At 34.2% G+C, this 19,821-nt stretch overlaps 1 protein-coding gene across 2 annotated transcripts; it reads right to left on the reverse strand.

Annotated features, from left to right (window-relative positions):
• Positions 1-6,603: 6,603 nt before the first annotated feature.
• On the reverse strand, positions 6,604-10,693 carry LOC113780970 (probably inactive leucine-rich repeat receptor-like protein kinase At2g25790). Of its 2 annotated transcripts, none has more exons than XM_027326769.1 (3): positions 10,533-10,693; positions 7,660-10,272; positions 6,604-7,202 (listed from the first exon to the last, which is right to left on the reverse strand). In XM_027326769.1, the coding sequence occupies exons 2-3, from the start codon at positions 10,208-10,210 to the stop codon at positions 6,847-6,849; spliced, it is 2,907 nt and encodes a 968-aa protein (XP_027182570.1). In that variant the 5' UTR covers positions 10,211-10,272; positions 10,533-10,693; the 3' UTR covers positions 6,604-6,846. The 2 variants fall into 2 exon arrangements, with proteins under 2 accessions (XP_027182570.1, XP_027182569.1); XM_027326768.1 differs by having other exon boundaries at positions 7,660-10,282.
• Between the last annotated feature and the right edge of the window lie 9,128 nt (positions 10,694-19,821).

The raw sequence follows: 19,821 nt of genomic DNA on the forward strand, positions 1-19,821 counted from the left end.
AAGTAGGATTGAGCCATCGCTGGACAAATGGTGTTCGTATTTACCTGAGTTGGACCAAATATCATTTTCCTCAGAATCTTTGTCAATCTACTTTTAGATTTTCTTGCTGCAGGAATCATTTGTTTCCATGCATTTGTCTGTATTATGCTTGAAACCTGAACGAAGAAGAAAAAGTAAAGCCTGTCAGGAATAAGAAAAATTTTGGTAGATTACAAACACTAAAGTTTTTACCTCAGCCTGATAACAGGGTTTTCACCAACAACCCCCTTCAGGATTGGGAATCTTATGATTAATTTCGTCCTGTTGTGTGAAATCCCCATTTCTTTCAAGGATGTGGAGTTCCTATTGCCATCTTTTCAAACATGAAAGTTGATTTTCAAACGTACCCAAATGGGTAAAATAGGCAGGCAAGTGTTCGTTATCAGATGGATCGATCTTCTTCAAGATAAGGAGTACAGCACTAAACAACTTTGTTCAGTGTATCTGTCCAATTTTGATTGCTTCACTTCATTAGCTCAAATCACTTTTTCCTGGTGTTGGCTCCTTTTTGCAATAAATAATTACCCTTTAACAACAATTAATTAGAGAATTTGTGCATTGACAACGAAGAAAATAAAAAATCATCTTGAGCATGTGATGAGTTATTAAGAAGATATTTTATTTTCGCAATTAATTTATATGTATATGAGATAAATGACATTAAGAAGAGACAACTGAAATAATCTTTTGTACCCAACTTCATTCTGCTCATGCCACATTGGGTGGTAGAATGCACTTTGGTCTATATACAAATCATCATAGTGAATTATTGTGTCCTCAAAAATGACATGCAATTTGAAATATCCCAAGCACTTGGATCTTTCTTCTCATTGGTTTTGAATCAAAATGCATGTCACTTTCCATTCAAATTGTTCTTCCATTGAAATGAAGTGAGCGAGACGTTTCCTTTGGTGCACCTAGATTTCAATCATAGAGTAATCCCTCTTGACCAACCTTCTGCTGATAATTACATGAATCTACTTTTATCAGTTGAAATGTATCCACACATAATTTTGTTGGATCAAATCCCGGCCGCAAATTAGTTCCTTATGGCATCGATTAGACTATACCATCACAACAGTCTTATGTCATTTCTTTCTTGCTTTATTCTTATTTTCTCTTGTTCTTATGTTGAGGTGGCCGGCAACAATTGTGTAGGAATGGTTGGTTTTGGATCGAGTTTAGATGTCAGTTTGGAGTTCTTGGACCATAAAAATTTTTTTTTTTTGTATAGAATTGGTTTGCAGTTGGATTTGGTTTCCATTTGAAAGGTTGACATCGCAACGGATCTTCTGTCCCACTATGTGTTTCACTTTTATTATATTGCTATTTCTCCTTCACAAACATCATGTTTTAATTCTTTTTTATTTCCTTAAGATCCAATAACTATTAATTGAGTAATACACAAAATTTAACAAACTCAAAAAATCAGAATGCATAAAAAATGAGATTTTTTATGAATTTTCTGCTGTATTTTTTAATTTTCTATTAAATATTACTTTTTTGAAGCTGTTGTATTTATTTTTTACTCAATTAATAGTTATTGAATCTTAAGGAAACAAAAAAGAATTAAAATATGATATTTATGAAAGAGAAATAGTAATATAATAAAAAATGGGACAGAGAGTGGCACAGGATGTGAGACAGAAGATCCGTTGCGGGTTGACACCCTTCATTATGTCCTAAATTCTAAAAGTTTATGCTTATTTAAGGCACATTTTAAGTGTATTAAAAAAGGATTTATTGTCTCTTAATCTTGCACTTTTCCTATTTGATGTGTGTGTATATATATATATGGTCTCAACAGTGTAATTTTTACCTACATAATTACAATATATTTGTTCTTTATATACACCAAAAAGAGTTCTAACATGACATACCATTCATTTTCCGACTTAAGCGTTACCTTTCATGCAAATTCAGCTTTACGAGTTTTAATAGATTGATATTTGTTTTTCTCCATTTTTTTTGTTTGATTGGAAGACAACAATAAAAATTGATTCATTCTCCAAAGTTCTTTAGGGAAGTGGCCATTTTCCAAACATATAATAGTTACACACCTCTGTCAATTTTTTGCTTTATTTGGTCACGTATTGCATGACATGAAACGTACACAAAAAGTTTTCTAGTGGGCCTTGAAGGCGTGGTTTCCTCATACTCCATTTTAGCGCTTCTAGCAATGGAATCATGAACAGGCGATTTTCGTTCTTTTCTGCAAATTTTACTCCTTCAATAACTTGCATGAATTTATTCGTTTGGAACATAAAACTTGCATAAGAAAGGAAAGAAAAATAGATATGATTCACTAATTACACATGAAGTACGCCCATCTACAAAGCAAATTCACAAAATGAGTCTATTCCCACCACTAAGGAGTTGGCTCCTGATTCAATTATTGTTAGTTCTTTTTTCTGTTTTTCCGTTGTTTAAGTATAGCTATTAGCTGACAACAAGCAACCTAGTTGACAAGATGTTTCACCTGTAATCGATAACAATCTAGTTGACAAGGCGTTTCACCTGTAACAGATAGGTCACAAGTTCGAGTAATCAAGGGGTAAGTAAGAAACTAAGATTGCAAACGTATTGAATCGAACCGAGTTTTAACTTAATTGAGTCGAGTTTCGACTTGATTTTATCAAACTCGAGTTCAACAAACTCTCAATGTAAAACTTGAATTCGAGCTTAAAAAATAAAAAAATAATTATTTTATATTTTAAAAAATGAATAAAATAGTACTTTTTAATAAATAATAAAATATTAAGAATATATATATATAATTTCACTATATATATATATAAATATAACGAATTGAATATTTTTGAACTCGAATTTTTGAACTCGAGTTCGGTGTTGATCAAACTCGAGTCGGCCTTTGATGTGAACTACTTGCGATTGATTCGCAAGCAGCTCGACTCGTATGCAACCGCATAAGAAATCACCATTGATTCTTTTTGAAAAAAAAAAAACAAAAGTACAGCTATTAAGGCATAATTGCTAATTATGTCTTCAATGGTTGAATTCTGAATGGATGCCAACCTTTTGCAGTTTGCAGCAAATGTCAAAATTCCATTCTCACAGACGACTTTCCTTAATTCTCGCTAATGTATCAAAAAAAGCCTACTTAGGTGCACCAGTTAATTAAGTGGGTTGGTATTGCATATTCCTATCTAGTGCACGTGTTATCAAGAATAATGATTGCTATGGATCTCAAAAACCGAACTGGCTCTCCTAAACTACAGAAACAGTGATGAAAAATGTTAGTTGCATGATCTGCAAAGTGAACATAAAAAGAAGGTGAAAAATTAGAAGGAAGATTTGACACATTCACTCATGACATTCACTTTTCTTTAGTGTACTCTCCTTGATCCGAAGAACTTGTAGTGTTATTCAAAGTATTGAAAGGGGAAAGAAAAAAGAAAGGAGCTTTACCAACGGAAAGAAGGGAAGGCAAAGAGCCCCTTTTGCATGGTCTCCAAGAAAAACCATGATTAAAATCTTGAAGCTTTTATGATGGGAAAAAAAAAATAACAAAAGAAAGTAAAGATATCATCAAATCCCTGCCAGCCCATCTTAGCTGTTTGCTTCTTGCTTCTTACTGCAATTGATGTCAGCTGGTACTTAATTGTACACCATTTTTTATGTTTAGGGTTGGAATCTTCTAACAGTGTAAACCCCCCTCAATCAATCCATGACTGATCTCAGTTCTCATTGAAGCAAAAAGGAAAAGAGTTCACAGGGGAATATAGATTCATGGCAGAAAAAAAAAACAATGGGATGATATCAAAAGAAAAGGAGAAAATTTGTGAAGCATCATCATTAGAACAAAGAATAAAAGTTGTCACTTCAAAGTTGATGGTGGGCAGGCCTGGTTGGAAAGAGAGTCCCTATTCCAAATTCTGCTTCTTTTGACCTAACGTGGAGTGCACTTGACTTAATTAGTGCTTGATCAAATGCCCAATTTCATACTTAGGATTAGAGTCAAAACAGATTTATTTTGACTCCACATGTTTCCCATCATCGGTATTTAGTTTTGATACTCACGAGTCATAAGCAGCAATGCTACGAGACAATAATACAACGTAAAAATGTCAAACAGAATCATGTTTATTCAAAAGAAAAGAAGAAAACTATCCAATCTCTGTTCATTTTGTCCATCAAGCTGAGTCAAAAAAAAAAATAGATTTAGTTCGAAACCTATGCTCGAACAGTAGCTGACCATCATCATGCCCTCCAAAAGTTGCTAGACATGAAAGTTGGAATAAGAAATGTTTGTCTATTACTTGGATTTTCTGGCAAGCAATTTCACCTAGTACTGTCTTTTGATGACTTCGATCTAATGACTCACAAGCAACCAAAAGATAAAAGACAAACAAATTTTTTTTTTGGGCAGAGTCTCAAAGAAACTAAGAAAACTTGAACACACTGAAGAATGAAATTTCATTAATTAATGCCGAAAACAAACCCTAACGTCATTAATAAGAAAATGCATGCAACAAGGAAACTGGGAGAATGGGATGCAACATCATTAAAATAGGATGTTTGTGAAGAAAATAATCATATAATAAAGTGAGTCACAGATCAAAACAAGAACTGCCACAGAAGATACAAAAGCAGAAGTGGTTGAAACATGGTGTTAATTTGGCGATAAAACTGGGCGCAATAAACTTCAATTGATCGTGGCGCTATAAAGTTCTAACAGACGATTCTAATCTATATTACAAGTCTCAAAAATTCCTCCCTGAGTGAAAAGCTATGGTTGTTTAAGGTTTGTTGCGCGTATGGAACTTCTCCTCACCTCAACCCACATTAGAACCATCCTGCAAGGCCTAGTAGATGTAAATCTGCACAACTTTTTCCACACCATCTAATTTTCTATGAGAAGTTAATCCGACACCTGCTAATGTCACTATGGCCCATTCATGGAATCACAACCAAGAAGCAACATTCAACAGTTTGTTGTAAGTACAACTAAGACGTTTTGAGTCATGATAACATTGAACACATGCAATCGTTCTAAAGCATGTATTCAAGTTTAAGGAACATAATTGGGAGTTAATAAAGAGTCACACCATCATAACAACTAGAGAGGAATTGTTTATCCAATTGCAGCTGCGCTGTTGGATCATGTTGCTTATGGCTACATGTCAGATGATTTAAGATGGGGAAAATGAAAGCATCAGTTATTGGACAGTTTGCATGCCTTACAATAATTTCTTGAAGTAGACCTCTCTCTCCAGCCTTTTCTACTATATACCATCTTTGCAATATGTGAACCATGGTTAATCTACATTAAACAATTCAGTACAGTGCTTTGGTTGATGTTACATTTTAACCCCATCTCTTTACTTTTTTTTTCGTAAAGTAGGCTAGTTTCTCATTTCTCGGCCATTCACATTAGAACACATTTGAATGCTTGAAGATACCCTTTGACTGTTCTTGCAGTTAAAGTAGAAACCTAAAATGTTATTTACTTTTTCGTTTGTGGTAGAATATTTGATTTTAACTTGTAAAGGTAAATTTTTAACCATGCAGCTAAGCTTTACATGCAGCTTTTGTGCAAACCTTTGCGACCACCGGACAGAGTCACAGAAGATTTCATCGAACCATCAGGACAAATTAATGGTCCCCTCAACAATGAGAATTTTTGTCCTAGCTGTTGACCTAATTACTCATTGGTGATGAGGACCACTCAAGCTGCTTTGGTTTGCTGTTACTTAAACATTACTGCATAGAAAAGCAAAAGCTGTCACTGGATCATTCTAGCCCTGTTTTGATAGTATATGGACGGGGGACATTTGTCTTGGAAAGCGTTTTTCATCATAAAACAAAAGAAATGAACAATGTGGCATGTTGGTAATGTTAAATTTTTTTGCATTTTTGGCTGGTCTTTTGAATTAAACTAGATGATATCCTTATCTGCTGGACCATTTCCTATCATATTCTCACAGTTAAAGATTCAGTTCAATGGTTCATATAGGTATACGGCATCATGGTTTGTCAGTGATCTTATGGCAAAATGAAGATATGATGCTCTAGGACAAATATTGGAGCCCATGCGTAAAAGGATTTCCTAATTCATTATTAGAGATGTAATTAGAGACTCAGTCTCATCTATACATGATGAGATAAATGGAAGAAACAGTTAGTGAGTGTTATGTAAGGCCTAAAATGATTCCATTGAGAAACCATGGAAGGATTTGAATCATCAGCAATGGATCCAATGGAAATATCTATTGAGTTTGAACTAAATGTAGTTTCTTTTAAGACCCAAGAAGGAAAAAGGTTGCTCATTACTCTCTTCCCAATTCAACCTTAATCAGTTATCTTGGCTATGCAAAGAAATATGAAACAACCAAAAAAAAAAAAAAATCGTATTGCCCCTTGGACTATTACAAGGATTCACATTCCGCCCTCCGTTTAACCTTAATATTTTAATTCATACTGTGATTGAAATCATTGATTTTACCAGAACTAATATATTAAAGGGAAAAAGCAAGGTATTTGAAAGAACATCTGAAGAAGATCAAATTGAGGTAGTCACTAAGAGCTTGCATGGAAGACTGATACAAAGAAATTACTTGAAGATATTTAGAATATATAGCTGTAACCTCTATACTGGCTTTCAATATTATCTACATTTTGCACCGAGTAGTTTGTCATCTTAACATCAAACAAAACATTGAGTAACACACTCAATTAGACTCCATAATAAATAAAAAAAAACCAAAATCAATTAAAAAGATCCAACAAAAAAAAAATACTGATAAAAGAAAATCACCATGGAGTTAGACATCCAAAACTTGATTATTAAGAAAACCACTTGAAGCCTAGAGTACAAGGGCCCAATCTGACAACCAGTTCTAGAGCTTTAGCTACGTCACTTGCACAAGGTCTTGCTGCCGGATCTCTAGCAGTGCATTGTAGAGCTAAATTCATAATCTCTACTATCTGATTCTGATTATTCAATGCATTTGCCTTGATGATTGGATCGACCCATATTTCAAGATGACAATCTGAGTAGCAATAACGAGCCCATTCGACAATGCTTTCATGCACAGCAAACTCCGCGTCGGTGGGACTTTTTCCGGTCAAGAGCTCAATCATTATGAGCCCAAATCCGTAAATGTCACTCTTCTCAGTGATTAGTTTGGATTCTGAAGTTTCTGCAATCAAGTATACAGTTAGTAATACGTGCATGGACGAGAAAGGAAGATGGAAATTTTCCTACATGGTATGATTATCAAACTTTTGTTTGATTGGAACGTGAAAGTGTGGTCTACGTAGATAACCAATGTATCTTTGCAACCGGAGACTATTATCTCATAATTGAACCACCTAATATTCATTTAAAAAAAAAAAAGAACCAGGAATCTTACATGTCCATGGCTGGATAATAAAAGGTAATTCGACATATCTCGACTGTTTCAAAACAAGTATGAGGCTATGAGCCTAAGTAGCAATGAAAATATGCACATCTTTTGTACACTTTCCAAAACCTAAGGATTGAATGAAGTAATCTTAAGTCTTTGACTTATGAAAATGCAAGTTGACAAGTAAATGCAGAAGTTGAAAAGTGATAATGAAGGATACCCTAATTATTGGAGAATGATGGTAAGGTACCTGGAGCAACGTAGGCTGAAAAGATGGAACTTTTGTTTTCTGCCCAAGTCATTCCGGGAAGACTCAATCTCAGGCGAGCTTCATCTTTGAGATCAACTATAACTTTGTCCGGTGAAAGGTCACCGACTTGTATGCCTGGTGAACAATAACAGTGCAAATATTTAAGAGCTCTTGCAATCCCAACAGCAACTTTTTGTCGTCGATCCCAGCTCAGCCCTCCAAGAGCTTCACTCAATATTTTCCCTTCAATGTATTCATGAATCAAAATCCCTCCCTTCCCAGACCTGCATGCAGCAATGAGTTTAACAATATTGGGATGATGAAGTCTACCAAATTCTTCCGCTTCCGTCCAGTAACTTGCTGGACTAACAGAATTCACGTCGCCAAATGCTGTTGTGACGAAACGACTGCCACCAATGCTGCAGTTTCCTTTGTATATGGTCCCTATTCTTCCCCTGGCGATCAGATTTTCCTCTTTCATAGATGAGAAAATATCCCTGGTAGTCATGGACTTCAAGGCCTTGGAACTAAAAAATTGAACTTCCCAAGTCCCATCTTCACTGTCCGTTCTCTTTGACTCCATCTTCTTTCTACGTTTTCCTATAGCGACAATAAAAGCAGCAAGAGCCAAGGCCACCAATACTGCGAGAAGGCAGGTCGGAAAAAGCCACCAGGCGGGATTCTTCCTCCGTTTGCATGGTGGTAAACCGGTGGTTTCATCGCCACCGCATAGATGGTTGCCTTCAACTGAACTAGAGTTGATGGCAAGGAATGCGCCAGTTGATGGCAAACTCCCATGCAAATGGTTATGAGAGATATTTATTTGGACAAGTGATCCAACTGTCCCCAGTTTTCGGGGGATTTCGCCCGATAACTGATTTACCGACAAATCAAGCAGGCCAAGAACTGGCATTTCAGAAAGACTTATGGGAATTTCTCCACTTAGCTGGTTATGGCTGAGATCAAGAGCAACAAGCTTCTTACACGAAGACAATTCATCAGGGATTTTACCTGAAAGTTTGTTCTGGCCGAGTTTGAGCTCTGCAAGCTCTGAAAAGGTTCCAATGCTCTGAGGGACGCTACCGGAGAAATCATTATCAGACAAGTCCAAGTTTTCGAGCTTATTGCTGCCAAAGGACTCAGGTATCTCCCCGGAAAACTGGTTTCTTGCCAAGTTCAGCATTTGGATTGCTGGCATATTCCATTTCGGCTCCTTGATTGTGCCTCCGAGATTGTTACCTGAAATATCAAGGAAGTAAACAAGCGGAAGTCTCGTGAATTCAGGTGGTAATTCACCGGAGAGTTTGTTGTTCTGAAGGCGAACTCGTTGCAAGCTTTTGCAACGACACAAGCTTTGTGGGATTTCGCCTTCAATGAAATTTGAGAAGAGAATAAGCTTGAACAGGCTGCCCGATTCGCAGAGCATTTCAGGAATTTTTCCAGTGAGATTGTTGGTGGATAGGTCCAAGATGGTGAGATTGTTATACCTCCCAAGGTCTTCTGGAATAGCACCTGATAATTTGTTGGACCATAATTGAAGAACTTTGAGATGAGGCAAAGATGATAAAGCCCTTGGAATTGATCCCGTAAAATTGTTGGAAAACAATTGTAGGACTTCCAAGTTCTGCAATTTAAATATATCTTCAGGGATTTCTCCTGACAAAAAGTTATCACTTAGATCAAGTGATATTAAACTCTTTAGCCCGAAAATGGATTTCGGAATTGGTCCAGTGAGTTTATTGAGGTAGAGAAAGAGGTGTTGAAGATTGATGAGGTTACCCAAAGATGATGGAATTTCACCTGTGAGATTGTTGTTGACAAGATCAAGATGATGTAAAGAGGTTAATTCACCAATTTCTGTTGGAATTCCACCAGAGAAATTGTTGTACCCCAAATACATCCATGTCAAATTCTTCATGAGGCCTAATTCTGGTGGAATTTCCCCAACCAATTGGTTAGAGGCCAAGGTCAAGACTTGAAGGCTTGTCATATTTGTGATGGACTTTGGAATTCTTCCTTCCAAAACATTCCCACCAAAATCAAGTACTCTTAGGCCTGACAGAAGTCCAATATTTTCTGGGATTGCCCCTGAAAGCATATTGTTTGATAGATCATAGGTCTCGAGAAACGGAACTGAGCCCTTGGGAAGTGGACCTGTAAAATTATTGTTGCTTAAATTGAGATGTTTAAGCGACAAACAAGAAGACAAATTGTCTGGAATTGAACCAGACAACTGATTATTCGAAAGATTGATGGTTTCAACATGTTGCAACAGGAATATAGTCTCTGGAACCCTTCCAGATAAATTCTTCCCTGAGAGCTCTATTTTGTTGACGCGAGACAAGCTATCGCAAGAAACACCGTGCCATTGACAAAAAGATAGAGAAGAATTCCAATTGGAGAGAGACCTTAGCGGATCCTTGAACGATGCTTTGATAGTCTGAAGCAGCTGAAGCTCCGAACTTTGGCATGTCCTCCATGAGTTCAAGAATATAAACATGAAAATGAAGGCAAAAAATGCTTCTTGGGCTCTCAGAACTTTCTTGGCCATGTTTTGCCACAACCCCTATAGCTTCAGCAACTTTCAGCTAAATTGCATGATCGAACATTTTTCTGTCATCAACTAAGAAAATAAAAGTAAGAATGAAACCTTGGATCTGATGCTTGTAAAAGTCATGACGAGAAACAACTTTAGACATTATTTATACAAGTACAAAAAAGTAAAGGGATAATACAATTAGTCCTAGAATACATAATTACTATCTCTCATGTTGCCAGTTTCAATTAAATTTGATGTTTTGACATGGACAGAATCATCTCATTGAAGAAGAAAATCAATGGCTCAAAGCATATGCATAATTGAATTGACGTACCAAAAATGCAATGATTCGGGCCTTCCGAGGATATAATTGCTAAGGATGGATCGATGTTGTAATTGGTATGATCGATATAGCTTAGAGTGAAAGAGAAGATGGAGCCATGAATTTATTTGTTTGGTAACAACAAATGATGAAGTGAACTGAGGTGAAGTGAAGTGAAGTGTACAAGTGGCTATAGATTTGAGGGTAAGAATCCGAGTGTATAAATAGAGGGTGAACAAAGGATATGTATTGGGGCGTGGGGTTTGAAGTAATTACGAGGCTGCACCTTGACTGATGTTTGAACACGAATGGCTGAAAGGAAGGAAGAAGGCAGGGACAGATGTTGGCAAAGCCTCTGATTTTGTCGGATATTTACCAAAATGTTCTTTTGACTGGCTTTGAAAGGTGACAAGGATTTCTGCAACGGTTGAAAAGTTTGAACGTTTTTTTTTTTTCTTTTTGAGTCTTGTGGGATAGCCATTGCTTCTCCTCTCTTGTCCTTGTTTTCAAGAATGATGAAAAGCTAAAAATAAGAGATGCAGTATTAACCTAGATCCTAGAAAGAATATGTATCAATCAGAATTTCAGAAAATGCAAATTTGTTTCAATTGAGATTTTACAATAATCTTGCATTCAAACAAACTGGATACTTGAAACACTGGCAATTAAGTCTAAAGAATGCTATAGTTAGTTAAGTAGTGTTATGGTAAAACCTTGTATCTATATATTGCGCTGAATCTAGAAATTTGCAATCCTGCTCACCCTAGAGAAAAAATTTGGGAATTGAACCTTGATGTGGAAAAGCATTATGCATTTCTACCACCAAATCTCCAGTGGGCTTATGAAAGATATTTGGCAAAATAATGTGGTATACACGATTAACTACCACACATAATGGATACAATTATCTAAAAAGACTTGTAATATCAATAATCAAAGAGATTGAAGGAGCAATGTTTTTGATTGCCAGCAAAACACATGCATCGTACGTCCTCAAACCATATCATCACCTCGAAAGAAAAACCAATTAAAAAGTGGAAAATTCACAAGCACACATATTTCTTCTCATCTGCTATATATTTTAAACTTTTATAAGAAAGAAAGATGAAAAGGCAAGAAGTGTGCTAAATGATTGAATCCTCAATCCAAGCTGGATCTAAATATTCTTGCCATGAGTTGTCTTCTCAATTGTGCATAAAATTTGTCAGACCAAATTATGGCAGCTTATTGATTCAGAATGAATATTATACTAACTGCATGCTACTTTTTCTCAACGTTCCATATAATGCAATGATAATTAAACAGAGCCAGTCCACTGTTGAGACGCAGTAGAATTTGGATGCAGAATTGAGGAATATTTAGCAGAAAAAAAGAAGGAAAGTTCAGGCATGTAAAAAGCAACATTCTTCAACCCCTTTTGTTTGGACGTTTCGCAATTTATGGATTCTCTCTCTCTTTTGTCTTCTGCCCCCTGAGTTTTCTCCCCATCTCCATCTCTTACGCAAGTACGTACACGAAGTGGGAGTTGCAGGTTAGGCAAGCAGCTTTGTGGCTGTTTGTTTAGAAACCCCTTCTACCTCAACCCAAAAAAAAAAAAATTTGTGGGGATGGAAAAAGTGGAATGTCTTTACATTTACACTAATGCTAGCTCGTGCGCCCCTCTCTCTATCTTGAATGGGGCCCTGAATGTCTTTCTCGAAGGAATATACAGTGTGTGGTCGTTGTCAACCGAGCATGCTTTTTTCTCATCTCCATTTTCTAGGGTTTTTCGCTAGCCTTTCTTTTTTCCATTACCTTCACCCCACGCCCAGCCCAGCCATCCAATCTCTCCAATTCCTTTAGCCTTTTGCATGTTCAATTTCCCTTTTTTTATGCTTACACACAGTACATAATGCTTACACACAGTACAAATTTTGGGTTTCCATGTTTTTGCATTGCCGTATAGGATAAACTAGAAACTTTGTCCCCAACCAAGCTGAGAGGCCTGCGAGGATCAATGTGGACTTCAGGCATGCGTCTGTACGTTTTGTTTATCCATTCATATGATAATCTTTCTATGTGCTGTTTGTGTTGGTGGGAATATTTTTCCTCCACTGTGGTCAGCTATAAACTTGGGAATTCTTGACTTCAGGTCTTTCGTAGGCTGGCTAGTTGCTTAATATTGTTTAGCTGGAAATGTGTAAGTGATCAATTTGGCTTCATTTTGAAATTGGACAAGTTTGTTCCAGAGGGTACAAGTTTTAGATAGATGCTAGATCATTTCCTACTAAGATTTCAAAATAATAACAAGGGTTTTTGACATCAATTTGAAATGTTTTCTGCAATACGAATTATTTGAATTTTTTTTTGGGGGTACAACTATATGACTGAAGAAAGGGTTTAGCTTTTACCGTCTCCAATCTATCATTCCTCTTACCGCTTATTTCTACCTACTCTCCACCGGCTAAACACTTACAGAAACACATAAAGCTGGAGAAAAAAGTTTGACGTGTCTGGAAGGGCGAGAGATTTGGAAGGGCTTCTTGAATTGAAAGTCAACTTTACAAAAGTAAATGTCGGGAAGCCATCCCGTTGTAGCTTCTTGAAAATAGGTTATTTAACAACTTCTTGAACTTTTCCATTCCCATGCATTTGTTTTGGCATTGTATAGATGAATATCTTTTGCCGACAGATAATTTCTTTTTTGTTACTGTATCGCCATTTTTTTTTAAAAAAAGTTTTACGTTTTTAATGAATACATTTTTCAATCACTTTTTCACCTCATGTACATTAAATCGTTACAATATATTTTTCTATAAAACTTCGGAATCCAAATGGGAATGTAGAAATATTGATCGAAAAAAAAAAGGAATTGACCTTAAGCCAACTATATATTACAGTGTGGCATGGTGTTTGTTCTAAGCTAAATCCTACAATACAGACATTGCTGACACAAATATGAATCTATAGTGTATCTCAACGATGTTTAATAAATTAAGGTAGCCTTCAATATAATATTAGGTAGCATGATGATTGCTGCTGATTCAATTCATCCCCTTTGTGGATAATAGTGGAAAAAGTGGATATGCGCCATTTTCTGATGGTGGTGCAACTAAGTTACTGTCTTAATTGTACTTAAAAAACTAATTAAGTTGTAGCTTTTTGTTCCATGCCCTGTAAAAGAGAATTATTAATCATCAGTTTTGTACGTTGTTTTTTAATATCCCTTTTGAATAAGTCAGTACAACCTTAATTAATTAATTAATTAGTTTTGAGAGTGATGTATACATGACGTGAAGCCGACCCATTTCCACTGAATAAGGGTCGCAATCTCTTTAAAATCATTCTTAGGCCTTCATTAATGTTCTTCTTAGCTGTGGTCCAATCTCATCACTTAAGAAAATAATAACGTTAACTTTATTCAATCAAGAAACATTATAGTCTTAGGTGGGAGAGAAAGAGATAGACGATAGAGTGGCAATTGTCTGTTTATAAAGGTGACGAAGAACAACCCACTTTGATATGTCAATGTCGGGATTAAGGGTCCACCAAATTGTGCCAACATCGTTCTTTTTCAGTTTCAAGAGTTGAATGTATGTCTAATTAATTGCAATTACACCAAATTAAAAGAATTGAATGGCTAATTCAATATGGGATTATTCATTGGGGAAAATCATTCAAAACGCCCCTCAAATTTTGTAAAATAATTTTTTTCATCCCCCACTTTTAAAAGTGTAATTTTATATCCTTTACAAATTCACATTGGTCAAATTTGGCTCCTACCTAAGTTTCCGACTAGTTTTTGACTGGAATTCATTACATGCCTTGCATGTGATCATTTTTTAGGGGTAAAATTATCAAATCAAAATTTATATAATTCATCCATAGTTTCTTACATTCACAAAATGAATTGTTTTGTCCCTCTTTCACAAAATAAATTTTTTCATTCCTCATTGACCATGTGTACGAATAGTTTTGTTTTAAATCCCTGTATATATATATATATTTGATTTCACCTGAACAGTACGAATATCATGTAATATATCTCTATTTGATTTTATCTAAATAGAGTAATTGTAGTTGTACATATGTTATTCAATAGATATATACATGAGTTTAAATCTAACAAATTTGTTTTAAACTCATATATATATTTGATTTCACCATGTGAATCTGTTTAATATTTGTAACATTTTCTATTTTGGTAATAATTCATTTATTGAATTGTATAATAAGGCTATCTAATTAATTGGTCATAAATCAAATTCTATAGTCATGCTAACAAATTACTATTTAAATCTGAAATTTTTACTCGTCACCTTTAAAACTAACAGTTGAATTTCTAGTCTTGTGATTATCTTAAAATTTGAAAGTGTCAATCACTTATTTCTTTTTATCATACTTTTTATTTGTTTATTTTTTCTGTCCAAATTTAATTTGATATAAATATTTGATAATGTTTAGGATTAAATGTCTTTTTTGTTTTCAATTTTCGAGTAAAAGGAAATGAACATGAGTGAAAAACTAATAATTTTTTTAAACCCCCGTATCTTTCTATTTTAATTTCATCTGAACAGTATGTTCAGCCGAAATCAAATAGAGATATATTATATGCTATTCGTATTGTTCAAGTGAAATCAAATAGATATATACATGAGCTTAAAAAAAAAGTTATTCGTACACATGATCAATGAGGGATGAACAAATTTATTTTATAAAATATGAGGGACGAAATAATTCATTTTGTGAAATATGAAGGACGAAACAATTCATTTTGTGAAATATGAGAGACAAAAAAATTCATTTTATGAAATATGTGGGAGTATGGATCGTATTATGTAAATTTTAATTTGACAATTTTACCCTTCAAAAAATGATCACGTACAAGGCATGTGGTGGATTCCGATAAAAAATTAGTCGAAAATCTAGATATGGACCAAATTTGATCAATGTGAATTTGTAAGGGACATAAAAGTATATTTTTAAAAGTGAAGGATGAAAAAAGTCATTTTATAAAATGTGAGGGACGTTTTGAACGATTTTCCCTGTTCGTTGTGATCAGCTGATTGCTGATTCTTGAATCCTTTCCATTATGGACTTGGCGGCTTCTAGTAAAATAAGTAAGCTGGGTAGGTAGATTTATTTTACAATTAGACAATGGAAAGATAATCATTTTAGTTTTTATTTTTCACTTTTATCCTCACACCCCTAATTGCCACGCGCAAGATTCAAATTTTGAACTTGATAACAGAAAACATCCTAAGAATCCTCCCTAACTGTTAGGCCAACCACAGTGTTTCAATGGAAAGATAGTTGATTGATATTTAGGAGATCCTTCTAGAAAATCCTTTTTGCATCTGCATGGGGTTTTGAGAATTTAATACCTCCATGGTATATTTTAACTTTATAAATGTCCACTGAAATGCATTAACGCGGATTAAAAAAAAAAAAAGAAGAACACAGATATAATTGAGTTAGATTGTTTAGAGAAATGGTCTAATATTGTTCTGCAAAACCATACATATACACAACGGACGTGAACAACCATAATTATCGTCCGTCATACGAAGAAGGTAAATAAATTATCGTTGTTCATATATTTGAGTTTTATAAAATTTCAAACAAAGTAAAAATCTCAGGACTAGTATAGTTGACAAGCTCAATATAATTTTCACTTTATCTTTTCGAGCAATTAAAACACTGATAAATTCTGTTGGCCAGGGCCAGCCTTGTTGTTTTGGCATTAGCCCAGCTTAGCCCATTCTTATTGCAGGTTGTTACATTTTTGGTCCATTTTGACTTAACAACTGCCTTTCTCGTGCAGTGTACTCCATTCTGTCAATTGCGATACGCAAAGCTTATGTCGAACCCAAATTTTTAGGGTTCTAATAATAATCAATGTGCGCAGAATTACATCACTTGCGATACACAAAGCCTATGTCGAACTCAAATTTTAGGGTTCTAATAATAATCAATGCGTGTAGGATCACAGAATTAAAGGGATAAAGCAAACACTTAAAATATATGTGGGGGAGAAGAAAATAATAAATTCAACTCACAATATTATTGAAATCTCAAACAATGAAGAAAGTCATACCACAATAGAAAACTTCACAAATTCTTCGAGACTCTCTCAAGAAAATAGTCTAAACTAATATCCTATTTATAAACTACCAGATTTGTTTGAAAAGAAATCATTTGCATAAGAAATTATCTAATAAAACAAATCATACAAGTACTAAAAACTTGATTCCAATAAAACTAATAAATAAATAAATAAATACTTCTAAACTTGATTTAATTTGCCAACATTGCCTCTCTTAAATCAAACTCTCCATTGAAATAGGCCCAACACCATTTCGAGTAACAATTTTTATGCAAATTTCTGTCACTGTATAGGTGACATGCAACTCCATCTTGTTGCTGGTTATTAACTTTATCTTTACACATGGCAATGACGCACTTTGTATTTTGTAAATAATATTTCAACAATTTCTTCGTGATCAAAGTCCTCATTCATACAAATCCATTCATCATTAGAATCACCATATTTACCACCAATGTAAGTGCCCAAAACTACAAATTCATAGATTGCTTTCTTACCAAAATTATCATCACCAAATAATTCAAAATATCTACTACCATAATTATCCAAAAATTTCATACTATCAATCAACTCTTTTGGTACAAAATTTTTTTGAATTCCAATGAAATCCGTATCTATCAAATCAAATATCTTTCGATCATGTTGAGAAGAATCCAAACCAACGATTTTTTCACTAATAATTTCTTTTTCTTCGCATACCAAATCAGACTTGTCTTCTTTTTTTACCAGATTACTACATTCTTTTCCTTCAACAAATTTATCACTTGCAATTTCTCCAAATAAAGGATGCAAATCAAAACTATCAACTGATTCAAAACTTTCAATATCCCCTATATCATCAATAAATCTATCATTCTCAAAATTCACAAACCATCTCCAACAACCAGACTTTGGTTTGAAAGTATAATTCTTCTCAATCATCTGCAAAACATAGTAAATATCCTTCCAAAATCTCCAAGGTATTTTAGTACGACCAACAAAAGTTTTGTAAATACTTTTTGCCATTGTTTTACGCATCACTTGAAAAAATAATCATGTCTTTTTTTTTTTTTGAAAACATGTTTTAGCGACTCACTTGCATCAATCCAACAAAGAATATCATCCAAATTACATTGTTTGAGATATTTTTTCACTATTAAAATTCAACCAAAATATGTATGTCTATTTGTACTTATAGGAGTCAATATGAAAAATTTTTCACCATCGATCAGATCTCTATAATATTCCATTATTTAATAATTCATATACCTGAATAAATTTTTTTTCCCTTCTGTCAAGCTTTTCTTGACCTCCCTGGTTGATTGACCAATTGAAATTTTCAATCTGACAACCCGCAGTAATCAATAAATCTGACAGGATTCCTCTCTGATATCTATCCTCACATCTGCAACAATCTAACAATTTTCGAACCAATCTTATGGTTGAATTTTTCACCAACTACACACTTCAAGACCAACTTTATGGTTTAACTTGATTAACTGAATACTATTCGGCAACTTTGTGCCCTAATTTTCTGACAGCGAAAACGCTCAGGCTTTGATGCCAATTATGGAATCCAAATTTTAGGGTTCTAATAATAATCAATGCGTGCAAGATTACACAATTAAAAGGATAAAACAAACACTTAAAATATATATGGGAGAGAAGAAAATAATAAACTGAACTCACAATATTATTGAAATCTCAAACAATGAAGAAAGTCACACCACAATAGAAAATCTGACAAATTCTTTTAGATTCTCTAAAAAAAAAAATCTAAACTAATATCCTATTTATAATCTACCAGAATTATTGGAAAAGAAATCATTTACATAAAAAATTATCAAATAAAACACAATTCCTAAATCATACAACTACTAAAAATCTGACTCCAATAAAACTAATAACTAAATACATAAATACTTTTGGACTTGATTTAGTTTGCTAATAGCTTATAATTATGAAATTAACAGTGGGACAACAACGAAAACAACCAATATAAACTAACCATCACAATTAGTGGGACAACTACTAACAATCCTGACGCGTTAACATTAACTAGTAGACCAAGAAGTCATCAGCACATATCAAATTGAGGATCACACAAATGTCAATACCATTTGTCAGATTTGGAACTCGGAAGTGGGCAATTGCATTCATTTGTTATGTTAAGAAAACGCGTCCACATACTTTTTTCGACTTAAGCAATATATGTACGTGCGAAATGAAATACAATTATTTAAATTTAAAACATCTATTGGCGAAGATCTTGTAAATACTTGAAAAAGAAAAAGTGCACAAGTGGATAGAGAAAAAAGTTAGTTCTTTTTTTTTTTTTTTTGGTTGATAAAAATACCGCTTCTGCATGCCCCCACTAGACATGATCATAGTTCCAAAATTGCCAGTTTTGGTTTAAAAATCCACTGTTTTGATTCTTTTGAAAAGTAAAATCTGAACCGGCCCTCTAGTTCCAGTCTAGTTTCGGTTTCAATTTTATTCCGATTATGATTCTAGTTCTTTTAGTTATGCTTAAATACTCATTATTATAAAATTAATTCTAAGAAAATATGACAATAGATGTTGTGTTATCATGTGCAAGGAAAAAGAGAAAATGATACAAATTTTATGAAAAATATTTCATTGTTGATTAGACTCGATTGATCATAGACTTGGATTAGTTATAAGGTATAGGCTTACTAATAAAATAGAACAGTAGGTTGTTGAGTTATGCTTGGAACTGTTAGTATTAAGGTACTGACTATTGATATTAAACTCTAAACTGGTCCAATAGATTAGACAGCAAATGTTTTGTTGGAAAGCTTGAACGGGTCTTAAACTGCCAGTTTTGGTTTCGATTCAAAATTTTGGTAAACTTGAACCTGAACATTTTGTCATGGTTATGGTTTCGATTCCAATTCAAGAATGATTTTGATTCTAGAAACTGTTGGGCGATTCCAATTGAAATCTGAACAATAGCCATCCCAATACCCTACTAGAACTAAGAATGTTTTGCAAGCTCATGCCTGTAAAAAGGAAAGCTGCAATCTCATAGAATACAAACTACAAGGACCAATTTGGAATAATATGTGACTGCAAGAAGGAACTAGTCATTTCGTAACGGTTTGTTACACATCTTCCTTTTACGCTCAGTTACTCAATTTGTTATATCGACAAGTATCCCAAAATATATTGGTCAAGAAAGATATTTTGAAATATGAGACACATATCAAATTATCA

Source organism: Coffea eugenioides, chromosome 8, assembly GCF_003713205.1.
Source record: "Coffea eugenioides isolate CCC68of chromosome 8, Ceug_1.0, whole genome shotgun sequence".
Lineage (NCBI taxonomy): Eukaryota > Viridiplantae > Streptophyta > Magnoliopsida > Gentianales > Rubiaceae > Coffea > Coffea eugenioides.

Coding starts and splice junctions, on each gene's coding strand:
- LOC113780970 (XM_027326769.1), bottom strand. CDS start 10,210: ATGGCCAAGAAAGTTCTGAGAGCCCAAGAAGCATTTTTTGCCTTCATT. Junction 7,203..7,659: donor TTCAGCCTACGTTGCTCCAG/GTACCTTACCAT, acceptor ACTTGATTGCAG/AAACTTCAGAATCCAAACTA.